At 40.6% G+C, this 15293-nt stretch overlaps 1 protein-coding gene across 1 annotated transcript in view; it reads left to right on the forward strand.

Annotated features, from left to right (window-relative positions):
- Positions 1–15088, forward strand: part of LOC106539744 (sodium channel protein type 5 subunit alpha-like) — a 60412-nt gene extending 45324 nt beyond the window's left edge. The window contains exons 22-29 of the mRNA XM_087712238.1: positions 184–357; positions 1428–1556; positions 3061–3270; positions 5330–5386; positions 6450–6591; positions 8144–8244; positions 11334–11604; positions 13932–15088. Coding sequence (XP_087568364.1) covers positions 184–357; positions 1428–1556; positions 3061–3270; positions 5330–5386; positions 6450–6591; positions 8144–8244; positions 11334–11604; positions 13932–15088 — 2241 coding nt within the window. The remainder of the gene's footprint in view (positions 1–183; positions 358–1427; positions 1557–3060; positions 3271–5329; positions 5387–6449; positions 6592–8143; positions 8245–11333; positions 11605–13931) is intronic.
- Positions 15089–15293: the final 205 nt, after the last annotated feature.

Consider the following 15293-nt stretch of genomic DNA (forward strand, 5'->3'; position numbering starts at 1 on the left):
AAATAAATAAATAAATAAATGTGAGAGTGGAACCTTTACATTTTACTTTATCTTGGCATGCAATGCCTTATCTTGGCTTCCTAAGGGGAGGAGTCAGAACAATTTTGTCCAGGATGTGAAGGGTCTGCAGATACGATATTTGATTTTATTATAGTCTAAATGACATCTGATTTATAATTCCAGATCTTTGAAGACATTTATCTCGCTAAAAGAAAGGTCATAAAAAAAATTCTCAAGTATGCCGATGTATTCTTTTTCTGTATCTTTTTCCTGGAGATGCTTCTCAAATGGGTGGCCTACGGCTTTACAAAATATTTTACTGATGGCTGGTGTATTCTTGATTTCTTTATTGTGTGTGTGAGTATCATATATTTTCTTGTTGGGCGCATTGCTGCAATGTAGAAATAGGAAAAGTAGTTTCTCACATAGGGAGCCTGAGAAAAACCATTCCCATTTCCTATATCTAACAAAATGAAGTTCAATGTAGAGAAAAGTAAGGTGTTACACTTAGGCATCAAAAACAAATGTTCAAGTACTGATTAGGTGAATCTTGGCTCAATAACAGTCAACTGCGAGAGGGATCTTGGAGTCCTATTAGACAATCACTTAAATATGAGTCAGCAGTATGCGGCAGCAGCCAAAAGCAGCCAACACAGTCCTAGGCTGCATTAACAGAAGGATAGAATCACATGAAGTACTAGTACCACTTTATAAGGCCTTGGTAAATCAACACTTAGAATATTGTATTCAGTTTTGGTCGCCACAATGTAAAAAAGATGTGGAGACTCTAGAAAGAGTGCAGAGAAGAGCAACAAAGATGATTAGGGGACTGGAGGCTTATGACCGTAGGAAGAACAGTTGCTGGAATTGGATATGTCTGGTTTAATGAAAAGAAGGACTAGGTGGGACATGATAGCAGTCTTCCAGTACTTGAGGGGCTGCCACAAAGAAGATTCTCCAAATCACCTGAGAGCAGGACAAGAAGCAATGAATGGAAACTAATCAAGGAGAGAAGCAGCCTAAAACTAAGGAGAAATTTCCTAGTAGTAAGAACAATCAACCAGCGGAACAGATTGCCTTCAAAAGTTGTGGTTGCTCCATCACTGGAGGTTTTTGAAAAAAGACTGGACAATCATTTGTCTGAAATGTTAGAGGATCTCCTGCTTGAGTCGAAGACTAGAGGACCTCCAAGATCCCTTCCAACTCTGATGTTGTATGATTCTATGATTCTAAGCTAGTGAACGCAATAAAAGGAGAGAACATTAAAATGAGGTGGGGATGGGGTTGAGGGAACTATAGAGCAGGGCTTTCATAGCAAGCATACAATTGATATTTGCTAAACATCTTAGCATGGTTTTTCTAGAAAGTAAACCAGAATTACAAGTTGTCTTTTTGCAGTTCAATTGTACTTTTCCTGTTTTTCACAGGTTTCTTTGCCTATGTCGAGACGTATATCAAAGACAAGACAGTGTGACAGTAATATCTCCACAAAATCTCTAAGAACATTGAGGGCCCTCAGACCTCTTCGAGCACTGTCTAGATTTAAAGGAATAAAGGTATTAAATCTTCTCCCCCCCTCGCTCCCCTTCCTTCCTTCCTCCCCCCTCCCTCCCTCCTTTTTTCTCTCCTTTCCTCTCCTTCTATCCTCCCTTTCCTCTCCCCTCCTTTCCCCCTCCCTCCTTCTTTCTCTCCCTCCCTTTTTTCCTCCTTCCTTCCTTTTTTCCTCCCTCCCCTCCCCTCACTCCTTCCTTCTCCCCCTCCCCCCTCATTCGTTCCTTCCCTCCCTCCTCCTTTCCAACCCTCCTTCCTTCATTCTCCCCCCCCCTTCTCTCCTTCCTTCTCTCCCTCCCTCTTCCAAAGATTATATTTCAAATACTGTAATGCCTATATTTTGGAACTAGATATTGTTTTATTTCAGATGAATAGGACTGACGCATTGTTTCAGCCATGGGTTCTTCTCTTTCTGTTTTGAGTATTGCAGGAATATTAGAGAACATTTAAGATTCTAAGGAAGATACTAATGAAAAACATTTGCTGCTACCCTAGTCAAATTCAGCCATATATTTGAATAATGCTGCTTTACCTAACATGCTTCATTTTTAGATTAGGAATTTATTATTCAAACTACTGCCCTGTGGGGTGGGGGGAAATCATCCTCTGGATACATAGCAGCACCTGCCACCTTGTCTGACATGGTTTGAAACTTTTAACTCATGAATTCTGTTTTGTTTTTTTTTTCTTTTGGCCCATCTGCTTTTCTCCCAGATTCTCCTGTTTTTAATGAAGTATAAGGAAAACACTTTGAAATTTCAGCTGGTCTAGAATTCACGGGCAAGTAAATTTTGGGATGGACCAAGATTTGTCTGAGTCGAGGCACTTGGACTTTATGGGGAGACTATTCTACCAGGACAGTGTTTCTCAACCTTAGCAACTTTAAGATGTGTGGACTTTGAGAGTACTCATTTGTTCAAAATACAGGTGGTCCTCGACTTGCAACAGTTCATTTAGTGACCGATCAATATTACAACAGCACTGAAAAAAGTGACATAACCATTTTTCACACTCACAACCGCATCTGCAATAGTCATGTGATCAAAATTCAGGTGTTTGGCAACTGACTCATATATATGACAGTTGCAGTATCCCGAGGTCACATGATCCCCCTTTTGTAATCTTCTGACAAATAAAGTCAATGAGGGAAGCCAGATTCATTTAACACTAAACAGCCGTGTTACTAAGTTAACAACTGCAGTGATTCACTTAACAATAGTGGCAAGAAAAATTGTAAAATGGGGCAAAACTCACATAAGAAATTTCTCACTTAGCAACATAAATTCTGGGCTCAATCAGGTGGTAAATCAAGGATGGCCTTTACTATTTGTCCTTGCAATGGGAATTGATTGTGTATCTCGATCTTCCTTCCTTCCTTCCTTCCTTCCTTCCTTCCTTCCTTCCTTCCTTCCTTCCTTCCTTCCTTCCTTCCTTCCTTCCTTCCTTCCTTCCTTCCTTCCTTCCTTCTTTCTTTCTTTCTTTCTTTCTTTCTTTCTTTCTTTCTTTCAGGTTGTTGTGAATGCCTTGGCTGGCGCTATCCCTTCCATTGGAAATGTGCTTCTTGTCTGCATTGTACTTTGGCTCCCATTTAACATCTTAGGAGTGCAACTGTTTGGAGGGAAATTTTCATGTTGGAATGTTGAAAATGAGAACAGTTGCATTAATATGACCATCAACTTTAATCATGTTGGGAATGGGTACCTGGCACTCCTCCAAGTGGTATGTTTAATAAAATGGATATTAAATATCTTTGAAATAATAGAAAATACTTGTAGCTCGTGTTTTAAATTTTGATAGTTGTTTGCTCTCCAAGCTTGTTTCAACTTAGTTTCTGAACGTTTTGTTACCAGACTAGGTAACATCATCAGCAGGATTTTCTTGTCCTGTTCTCTTTAGCTTATAAATGTCTTGTGTGCTAGTGTGGTCAGTTGGTCGTGTGATTGGTTGTTCTTTTGGAGCTATATTTAATATAGATATTAAATATCTTTCGTAAGATGTGTGCAGCCAGAATATGTTATTAATAGCTAATTGTGGGGAAATTTGCTTAGGGCGCAAAATCTATGAGGAGAGCTTTAAAAAACAGTGCTGGGGGAAAAAAGACAATTAAAATATCCTTGTCTATTTGGACAAAGTCCAAACACAATTATTTGTGTTTACACAGCAGTGTAGAACAGTTAGTTGATTATGTTTAGTAGCAGCATGATTGGCTTCTGTAGTTATCTAAACCCAGTATTCACGAAATAGAGAAATGAATCTTGTAGGTGCATTATAAATAAAATTAATAATAGTCATAATTGATTCCCCTAACTTTAGCAGTAAAAATATAGACAACATTACCTAATAAAAAAGGAGTTGAGTATTGCTGCCTTGAGCAAATTTTTTTTCCTTTTACATATCATGGAAAGCATGATTCTCTTAATTATTCCTTTGTCCCTCATCACCTCAAGACTGGATTACTGTAACGTGCTCTACATGGGACTACCCTTGAAGAGTGTTCGAAGACTTCAGCTAGTCCAGAATGCAGCCGCGCAAGCAATTGTGGGTGCACCTCGGTACACCCACGTTACACCTATCCTCCACGAGCTGCACTGGCTTCCCATTGGTCTCTGGACACGCTTCAAGGTGCTAGTCGTTACTTTTAAAGCCCTACATGGTATCAGACCTGGTTACCTGAGAGACCGCCTCCTGCCAGTCACCTCTCAAAGACCTATTAGATCCCACAGACTAGGCCTCCTCCGGATTCCATCTGCCGGCCAATGTCGGCTGGTGACTCCCTGGGGGAGGGCCTTCTCCGTGGCTGCTCTGGCCCTATGGAACGATCTCCCCATTGAGATCCAGACCCTTACTACCCTTCCGGCCTTCCGCAAAGCAACTAAGATCTGGCTGTTCCGACAGGCCTGGGGCTGTTGAATTATCCAGCCCCATCCGATGTTATGACTGTTGCTGAATTTTTAATTGTTGTTTTTATTGTACCCACTTCCCTTTCTATTGTTAGCCGCCCTGAGTCTCTCAGGAGTAGGGCGGCATACAAGCCAAATAAACCTATAAACCTTGTCAACCCAGTATTCGCGAAATAGAGAAATGAATCTTGTAGGTGCATTATAAATAAAATTAATAATAGTCATAATTGATTCCCCTAACTTTAGCAGTAAAAATATAGACAACATTACCTAATAAAAAAGGAGTTGAGTATTGCTGCCTTGAGCAATTTTTTTTTCCTTTTACATATCATGGAAAGCATGATTCTCTTAATTATTCCTTTGTCAACCAGGTGGGATGGGAGAACTAAATCTGTGTCTCTATTTCTATCATCAAAAGAAGCAGATGGATCAATGAAGTCAATACTGTCGTCGCTTCTTAATTTTCTGTGATCTTTCATTTCAAATTCAAATTCTCTAGCCCAGTTTTAATATTTGGAGTAAATAGGGCAAGAAAATTAGATGCTTAAAGTAACAGAATAATAAATAAGGTGTGGGAATAATAAAAATACAGTAAGGGAAAAGTAACTCCATAGTTTTATATTTCTAAGTTTTGCCCAAGAAAATCGAATGTTTGTTATCTGCACCTATTAAGGGTTTTGTATATTTCTAAAGAAAAAAAAGCAATGAATTTTGTTTTAAGTACAGAAGATGTCCTATAGTGGCAGACAGGGGAAAGTTTGCAATGATTTTTGAGAACACAGTAAAGTCTATCTGTATAAGACAAATCAAGGAGAAAAAGCATAGAAAAGTTTAATAAGTTGGTTTAATAATATCTCCATTTGTTTTTTTTTCCCCAGGCAACATTTAAAGGCTGGATGGACATTATGTATGCGGCGGTAGATTCAGCTAGTGACGTAAGCTGTAAAAGAAGTTGCTATGTATCTCTTTTTTTCAGATATCTTCCTGTTTCAGTTAGCATTCTGGTAATACTGTCCCTAAAACTATAGTTTTCCAGCTTGAGCATCAGAGACGCTATGAGATAATATTAGCAGATTTTAAAAGCTGGTCAACATTGTGGCAAGAAGAACAGTAAAGAATTGACATTAATCAGCTGACATTGTTTAGGCACAGGTTTGGGATTAAGTACTAGAAAATAAGAATATTCAAATTTGGTTTAATGATGAACAGGATCATATGGTTTGAGGTCCTAGGCAAAAAGGAAAGAGATTCTAAGAGTGCTTGGGATTTTATGCCCTCTGTGGGCTTTTGAATTTGAGCTTGTATTCTGATTGGTTGTCAGACTCCCATGGGGCCATGCAGGGGTAACTTTGTCTTTGAGTCCAAGGCTTGGTTGACTCTTAGTCATGCCTGCCACATGACCATGGAGACTTCTTCAGACAGCGCTGTCTCTTCGGCTTTGAAATGGAGCACCGCCCCCTAGAGTTGGGAATGACTAGCACATATGTGTGAGGGGAACCTTTACTTATGCATTATGGGAAGTTCAAAGGAAAGAATCCTAAAAGGCTTGAATGTTGACTCAGCAGCCATCAAGGATTAAACGTTGTACAGGAGCTTAGTTCCATCTGAGCAGCTAGCTTGTTTCCTGTAAAATTAAGCATCTTGAATTAAAGAAGAGTAAATAGCTCATTGACTTTTCCACAAGGAAAAAATAATTTCACTGAGGCTTTTGAGCCAGGAAGTGTAGATGTCCTTAGACCGGGGGAAATGCAAACCAAATGGTATTGTTTTGCATTAGCTTTCCAGATCAGGGTAGATGCCAGTTTTGAAAGCAGTTCCTTTGCAATGCTCTTCTGGAGAGCGATTCCTGTGAGGGGTCCTTGGTGGTCTCTGAGCTCCAAACTAGGCAACATCATCAGTGCTAGTCATTTTGCATATCCTGAAGAAGGGAAGTTGAAATGCAGAAGAACGATATTGATCATCTGTATCATATTAAACTTTTTTTTTTTCTTATTTCAGAATTCCACCCAGCCATGTTTTGAAAACAACGTATATTCATACATTTACTTTGTGGTTTTTATTATATTTGGATCCTTCTTCATGCTGAACCTCTTTATTGGTGTGGTTATCGACAATTTTAACCAGCAAAGAAAAAAGATAAGTATCTAACATAAATAAACAGCCAAGACTCATGAAGACAAACAGTTACAAACATTTTAAAGTATATCCAATGGCAGTGTGTCGTTGTTGTGTTTTACGGAAGACATTGTTGAAAATCCTGGGAAAGATTCATATAGAAAGGGAATAATCCACAAAAGCTAATCCGTCTTGCTCTCATTTAATATACAGACTGTCCTTGATTTACAACCACAATTAAGCCCCAAACCCATGTTGCTAAGTTACACATTTGTTACAGTAATGATATTCTATTTTCTTCACTACCGATTCGGCAGCGGGAGCATGCATGCACAGACGTGCCTTGATGACGTCTGGGTGGGTGAGCAGAGCCTTGCGCTTCCACCACTACTGGTAGCATGCCACCCCTGGTTTGTTATCTGAGTTTGGACTCATTTTATGATCTTTCCTGGTAAATTGCTTAGTGAATCACTGCGGTTAATAAACACAGTTGTTAAGTGAGTCTGGCTTCCTCATTGACTTTGCTTGTCAGAAAGTCACAAAAGGGGGGAATCACGTGACCCCGGGATAATGAAGCCATCATAAATAGGAACTGATTGCCAAGCGTCTGAATTTGGATCATGTGATCCTAAGAATGCCTCAGTCATTTTCTTCAGTGCTGTTGTAACTTCGGATGGTTGCTAAACAAACTGTTGTAAGTCAAGGACTACCTGTATTGCCTTACCACTTGCGCAATCCTAGTTAGAAAGTCTGCAGAAAGACAGGTTGGGTTAACCTTTTGTTGCAAAACCAATAAGACGTTTTGAGGCGCCAGATTATTAGAACTGCCTCAAAGGACATGATCATCTTATTTCCATAGATTGTGCAAGCAAAACCTTCTGCCCCAGGCATGACTCTTTTAGTGGTCACTTCCTTAACTCCTGGAGCCCATAGGTGTCCTGAGATGCTCTTGGCCTGGTTTCTTAGTAACCACCATCAATGGTTCACTTACTGGCAGCGCTCTCTTTACTAGCTTAGGTAGCACATTTATTCTCTAATCTTTTAGGCCATACAGTTAATTAGATGACATGTCCTAGAAAATCCAAACAGAAGCCATATTTTAGTTTAGACCGTGTCTTTTTTTCACGAGAGTCACAAAGTAAATTAAGCAGCTCCAAGCAACAGAAGTAACAAAAGTAGCTCTAAGTCACTTTGACTTCTAAAAAAAAAAAAAAGCAATAAAAATGACTTTATGAAGTACACACAAAGGGATTACGAGAAAAAAGTATTTCATTTAAAGAACCACAAAGTTTTATTCTTATTATATCATAATTATGACTAACATTTTAGAACTCTAGGATAGTCGTACCCAAATTCAGGAACTTGTTTTCAGTTAAATTAAAGAGTGTATTTTAGAATGCGTTCCTCCATCTTTAAGACGATAAATATTCAGGTTTGTCTTTTGAAATTCTATTTATTGGTACTAGCTGTTTAGTTGGCTTTGAACAATTCTTGTCTTTTGAACAGAGATAAATAGATGCAGATAAAAATTATACTTTAGAAATTTAATAGCAATGTTGTTATTCTTTTATACCTAGGTGGAGAACTCATCTTTTTGTCAGAGGATCAAAAAAAATATTATAATGCACTAAAAAAGCTTGGTACCAAGAAACCACATAAGACTATTCCACGACCTCTGGTAAGGCTCTTGCGAACAGCAATGCATTTGCATTGTTAACTTGGAAAGATTTTTCAGAAATTTTAGTAAAGCCAAACATAAAACATTTTTTTTCCTGCATGAGCCCTGGTGGCGCAGTGGTTAGAACGCAGTATTGCTGGCTAACTCTACCAATTGCCAGGAGTTCAATCCTGACTTACTCAAAGGTTGACTCAGCCTTCCATCCTTCCGAGGTTGGTTAAATGAGGACCAGATTGTTGGGGGCAATAGGCTGACTCTGTAAACCGCTTAGAAGGGGCCGTAAAAGCAACATGAAACAGTATGGTAGATACCGTGAAGCAGTTTGTAAGTGATATTGCTAAGATTCAATGTGTTACAAATAGACCAGGAGTTACGGCCAGAATAAAGCTGACACATCATGATTATAACTCAAGACCAACCCAATTTTATGATGTTTTACGTTGTCCCCAAGATGCTTTTTTTCAGGAGGCAACTGGACTTTCTTGTTTTTTCTTTGAAGATGTTTTACTTCTCATCCAAGAAGTTTCTTCAGCTCTGACCGGATGAAACCCTTCCATTCCCCACCATCCAGCCAGAGCTGAAGAAGCTTCTTGGGTGAGAAGCGAAATGTCTTCAAGGAAAAATCAGAAAGTCCAGTTGCATCCTGAAAAAAGCACCTGTGTGATTGTAAAAAGTTGTAAATACAGGCCAGTTGCCAAGCATCCAAAGTACAGTCACATGACTGTGGAAAGGTCAACCATCAGAATTGAGTTCCAATAGATGCATCAGACCTTCAAATAATCTCTAAATAACCGGGTGATTAGTTGTATTCTTATAAAACTAAAGTAAAAGTAACAAAATTTTAAAGACTATGCCAAAGTCAGCTCAGGTTAGTTTGCAATAAATCTGCCATCTTGAATCGCAGGGAAAATGCCAACCAATCTGCATTCCTTACATCTGGTTAATACAGAAAATATAAAAATGTTATTCAGAATAACAGAAGAGCAGAGTTGGAAGGGGCCTAAGAGGTCTTCTAGTCCAACCCCCTACTCAAGTAGGAGACCCTACACCATTTTAGACAAAGGGTTGTCCAATCTCTTCTTTAAAATTTCAGTGATTCATGGATTAATTATTTTGACTGTCAGGAAATTTCTCCTTAGTTCTAGGTTGATTCTCTCCTTGTGTAAAGTACCGTAATGATGCCTGCTTCATAATACAAAAAGCAGTGATTTATTAACAGCTTCATTAGGCATTCTTCATTAGGCATTTCTTATTCGTAGCCATCTTTTTTGCTTTCTGTATCTGCTTTTGAACTTTGCCCGTGTTTCTGTCCTCCCTTCAACCTGTCATAAATCATGTTATCCAATAGCTTCATTCATTTCAACCCAGCTACTGTAATCTGAGATCCTGCTCTGCTGCTGCTCTGCTGACAGAGAGTTGACACCTCGATTAGTTTCTATCTGTTGCTTCTTGTCCTGCCCTCAGGTGCTTTCAGTTAAGGGTGGGTCCCAAGGGTGGGATTCAAAAATTTTAGCAACTGGTTCTATGCCTAGTTGCTGGGTGGGTGTGGCCATAGTAGGCAGGGTATATTTGGCCTCCTGCACCAAGATGGGGGGAGGAGACGGTGCTTTTGCCCTCCCCAGGTTCTGGAGGCTTTCCTTGAGACTCTGGGTGGGCGAAAACAGTCTCCAAGCTCCAAAGGCCCCCTGCGTCCGTTTCTGGACTTCCAGAACTTCTGGGAGGCCCGTTTTTTGCCCTCCCAGAGCCTCCGTATGGGCCCTGCGCTTACCTGGAATCCAAAATAGGCCACGTGGAGATTCCTGGGATGGGAGGAGAGGGGAGGGTGGGGCCAGCCAGTACAGCAACTATCGGTTTGGCAAACCAGATAGCATTTGGCTCACCTGAACCAGTATGAACTAGTTGAATCCCACCCCAGATATTACCCAAACTGGAGTAAATTACCCAAATAGGATAAAAGCAGTTTTTCTTTGGGTAAACCATTATTTTTTTTCCTGTGGAGTTAATCTTGTACCTAAATTGCCTAAAAGGGTGTTTCTGATAAGTAATTTTCAATAAGGAAAGAAAAGTTTTGGGAAGCACCGAGCAAAGATCATCTGGTCCCAGGAGCTGCTGTGAATCTTATAGAAACAAACTTATTTTCCTCATTACCTGCAAAAAGGAAATCAAATATATCACTACTGCCCTCAGGATAATCCTTGGCAGACAGGCAGGAAGGAGGTAATCAAATGTTTTGAACTTGGTCAGCCAAATCCAGGGTGGGCTTCAAAAAATTTAGCAAGGAATTCTCTGGGTGGGTTGTGGCCTAGTTGACCTCCTGCACCACGGGGGGGAGGGGTTGCCCTCCCCGGGCTCTGGAGGCTTTCCTCGAGTCTTTGGGAGGGTGAAAACAGCCTCCCCAGGCTCTAGAGGGCTTTTATAGGCCAATAAGAAGCCCGTTTCCAGCCTTCCCTTGAATGCGATTTGGGGGTTCTCTAAACTGCACAGAATCTTAGCTAGAGGTTCTCCTGTGAACCCCTAGCAGCCCTGGCCAAAATCTCTTGGGCAGTTTCTTTGATTCCGCATAGAGGAATCAAAAAGAAACTTGATTAACTTGGGGCAACAGCAATAGAAACATCTCCTTGAAACCTTTCAGGACTTCTTTAGGATATGTAGCCGATTCTGTCTTCCTGATTCTGTTAGGTTCTATTGGTGACTTCCAGGTTGGGATAAATAATTATCAAAGGATTTGATGTAACTATTTGAACTGCTTTGGAATCTTGATACTAACATCTTCCCTCCCCCCCCCTTCCTTCCTTCTCTTTTCCTTCCTTCCTTCCCCCTTCCTTCTTTCCTTCCTTCTCTCCTTTTTTCCTGTCCCTCTGTTCTTTCCTCTTTCCCTTCATTCCTCCCTTTTCCTTCCTCCCACCCTCTTTTCCTCTCTCCCTGTTTTCCTCCCTCTGTCCCTTCTTTCTTTCTTTCCTTCCTTCCCTTTTTCCCATCTTTCCTTCCTTCTTTCCTACTTTTCTTCTTTCCTTCCTTCCCTCTCCTTCCCTTCTTTCTCCCCATTTCTTTTCCTTCCTTTCCTTCCTCTCTTTCCCTCCCTTCCACAGAACCAGTTCCAAGGATTTCTTTTTGATATCGTAAACAAGCAAGCATTCGAACTGTTCATCATCAGTCTTATCTTCTTAAATGTGGTGGTCATGGCCGTGGAATATGAAGGTCAAGATGTGGCTGCTGATCAACTTCTTGAAAAGATCAACTTTGTCTTTGTTGCCCTCTTCACTGGCGAGTGTGTAATGAAGCTGTTGGCTCTGAGGCTTTATTTCTTCAAAGACTCCTGGAACATATTTGATTTGGTGGTCGTCATTCTTTCCATCATTAGTAAGTAGACATTTTTTCCTTTACAAAGTCCTTAGCTTGCCAATGCTAAGAAGCTACAAGGCAGATAATATTTGGCATGGTATACTTATTTACATTCTTAAACTTTCACTTCACATGTACATGTAGTCCTCAACTTAGGACCACTAGCACAAAATGTATGTTGTTAAGTGAGACAGTTGTTAAGTGAGTTCTGTCCAGTGGTGGGATTCAGCCAGTTTGCATCTATTTGTGAGACCCGGTTATTAACTTTCTAAGCAATTCGGAGAACCAGTTGTTGGAGGAAATCTCCTTTTGTTTTTTTCCACTCTACAGGGCTAATCCTGTAAGGAATGAAACATTCTGGTGTTATTTCTAGCCTAACCTTTATTGCCCTGCTTACAGAAACTGCCCCACCAGTTAACCCTTATGACACTATAACAGCACATCGACGTGAGTGACATTGAGTGGGCCACACCCACCCAGTCATATGACCACTGAGCCCCGCCTACCCAACTGGTCATTAGGGCAGAGAGCCTGTTCTTAAATTATTTGAATCCCACCACTGGTCCTGTCCCATTCTACAACCTTTTTGCCATGGTTATGAAGTGAGTCTTTGTACTTGTTAAATTAGTAACATGGTTGTTAAGTGAATCTGGCTGCCCCATTGACTTTGCTTGTCAGAAGGTCACAAAAAGTGATCACATGACCCCAGGACACAGCAACTGTCATAAATATGAGTCAGTTGCCAAGCCCCTGAATTTTGGTCACGTGACCTCGGGGAGGCAGCAATGCTCTGAAAAACAGTTATAAACTTTTTCAGTGCAGTTGTAACTTTGAACAGTCACTAAATGAACTGTTGTAAGTCAAGCACTATCTGTATAAGGCAGACTTAGGAATGCATGGTTGCAAGAATTGGTTGTAAAGTGTTGCATGAAAATGAAATAATTCAGAATTTGGAAAAAGAAAACTGGCATAGCAGCAAACCAATGAATCTCTGGATCCTGTGACCGCGTATGTGTGTGAAACACATTTTAAGAAAGTAATCCATCAATTTACTCTTTTGGGCCAGATCCCAACTGCTGTTACCTATCATTAAAAATGTGCTTTTATTTATTTATTTATTTATTTATTTATTTATTTATTTATTTATTTATTTATGTTATTAATTAATTAAATGTATATGTTGCCCATCTCACGATCCATTGTGAACTGGTCTGGCTTGCAGTGCAATAAAAACCATAAATATGACAGCATTAAAAGTAATAACAAAAATCAGACAAAAACTACAAAGAGCACGAACTGCACAGAGATGCGGTCTGTTACTTCATTTGTCTTCAGATCCCCAAGACAACCAGTAGAGCCAATTGATCCCCACATTTTCTTTGTAAGCAAGATAGTTGTTAACTGAATTTTGCCCTTCCTTGCCGCAATTGTTAATTGAATCACTGTAGCTGTTAACTTAGTGGTATGGTTGTAAAATGATTCTGCCTTCCCCGTTGCCTTTGTTTGTTAGAATGTCATAAAGCAGGTCACATGACTCCAGGACATTGCAACCATGATAAACAGATGTGGGTTTCTAATTTTTTTACTAACGGTTTGGGCGCTCTCCCGCTGCCGCTACTACTGGCTTGCCCGATCCAGACCGAACCAGCAGCAACCCACCTCTGGTCATAAATACATGCAGAATGACTGAATTTTGATCAATTTTGATCATGGGGAACTGAAATGACTGTGAAAAACATTCATAAGACACCTATTTCAGCGCTGTCGTAACTTTGAATAGTTCCTAAACAAATGGTTGTAATTTGAGGGCTAGTACAGGTAATCCTCGACTTACGATCACAATTGAGCCCAAAATTTCTGTTATTAAATCAGACGTTGGTTAAGTGAGTTTTGCCCCACTTTATGACCTTTCTTGCCCTTGTTGTTATGTAAATCACTGCAGATGTTAAATTAGTAACCCGGTTGTTAAGTGAATTTGGCTTCCCCACTTCTGACTTTGTCAGAAGATCGCAAAAGTGGATCACATAACTTGGAAAACAGCAATGGTCACAACTATGAACCATTTGCCAAACATCTGAACTTCGATCACATGACCATGGGGATGGAGCAAAGGTCGTAACTGTGAAAAAACAATCACATATTTCAGTGCCGTTGTAACTTTGAACGATCACTAACCAAACTGTTATAAGTCAAGGACTACTTCCGTTAAAGAATAGAGTTTTAAGTTTGTTTGTTTTTTGTTTGTTTGTTTATTTTAGAAAATTTATATTGCCTCCTATTTGTACATGGTGACTCAAGGCGGTCAAATTCATTGCAAGCCTATTTCCCCCCCCCCCCCCCCGCAGGCCTTGCAGCAACCCAGCTTTGGCGACGTCTCAATTTCCCACCGACAATCTTGCGTGTCATTCGAGTGGTCCGTATCAGTCGCCTCCTGAGGCTGATCCGAGGTGCGAGAGGACTGCGCACCCTGCTTTTTGCTCTGCTGATGTCCCTCCCCGCCCTCACCAACATCGGGCTCCTTCTCTTCCTGATCATGTTCATCTACGCTATATTTGGCATGGCTAATTTCTCCTGCGCCAGTTGGGTCCAAGGGATTGACGATATTTTCAACTTCCAGACGTTCGGCAACAGCATGCTCTGCCTCTTCCAGATGACAACCTCCGCCGGCTGGGATGAGCTTCTGGGGCCAATGCTCCTCCACCAGGACAACTATAAGTGTGCTCCGAACATCAAATCCACCCCACAGAAGAGCCCCTGTGTCAACAACAAGGTGGCCATTGCCTATTTTGTCAGCTACATCATTATTTCATTTCTGATTGTAGTCAACATGTACATTGCTGTCATCATCGAGAATTTGAACGTTGCCACCGAAGAGAGCACAGAGCCACTAGGGGACGATGACTTTGAAATCTTTTATGAGATCTGGGCAAAATTTGACCCCAAAGCGACCCAGTTTATCTCTTACTCCGCACTCTCCAACTTTGCAGATGCCCTGGAAGAACCTTTACGAATACCGAAACCAAATAGCCATCAGTTGTTGTCCATGGACCTTCCGATAGTCAATGGGAGTAAAATCCACTGTTTGGATATTTTGTTTGCTTTTACCAAAAGGGTGCTGGGAGAATCTGGAGAAATGGACTCGTTTGAGTCCCAAATAGAAGAAAAATATCCGGAGAAGATTGCCTATGAGCCAATTGTGACAACTCCCAAGAGAAAGCAGGATGAGTCTGCTGTCATAATTCAAAGAGCTTTTCGGATGCATCTCCTCCAGCACGCAGGAAAGGAAGCGCCTCAGGAACCCTATGTAACTATCTCCTTGGAGAATATTCCAGAAGAGGAAAACTTATCGGTGTTCAGTCTGAGTGAAAATGAAGGCAGCCAGTCCAGTAATTCTCAGAACTCGTCTTCGGTGGCCATTCCTCCATCCTACAGTAATGCGACTAGCATCACTCCTGACATTCAGCAGGAGGGGTCCTCTGGCCATAAGGGTGATACAAAGTGATATTATTCTCACTGATTTTTCTCTTGTCACAGCAGGGTTTTCCTGGAAACAGATGATAATAATAATACTGTCATAAATAGTTAACTCAGGAGCTCTTCCATTAGTGTTAGTGTAAACTCTTATAGATCCTCAGTGGGAATTAAAGATTGCCTTGTTTTGTTCTTTGTGATAGACTGAAAATTCCGGAAAAAATATGTCATTTCTG

The sequence above is a fragment of the Thamnophis sirtalis genome, unplaced genomic scaffold (genome assembly GCF_051295495.1).
Source record: "Thamnophis sirtalis isolate CommonGarterSnake01/CBP01778 unplaced genomic scaffold, rThaSir2_p1.2 scaffold_4, whole genome shotgun sequence".
Taxonomy (NCBI): Eukaryota; Metazoa; Chordata; class Lepidosauria; order Squamata; family Natricidae; genus Thamnophis; species Thamnophis sirtalis.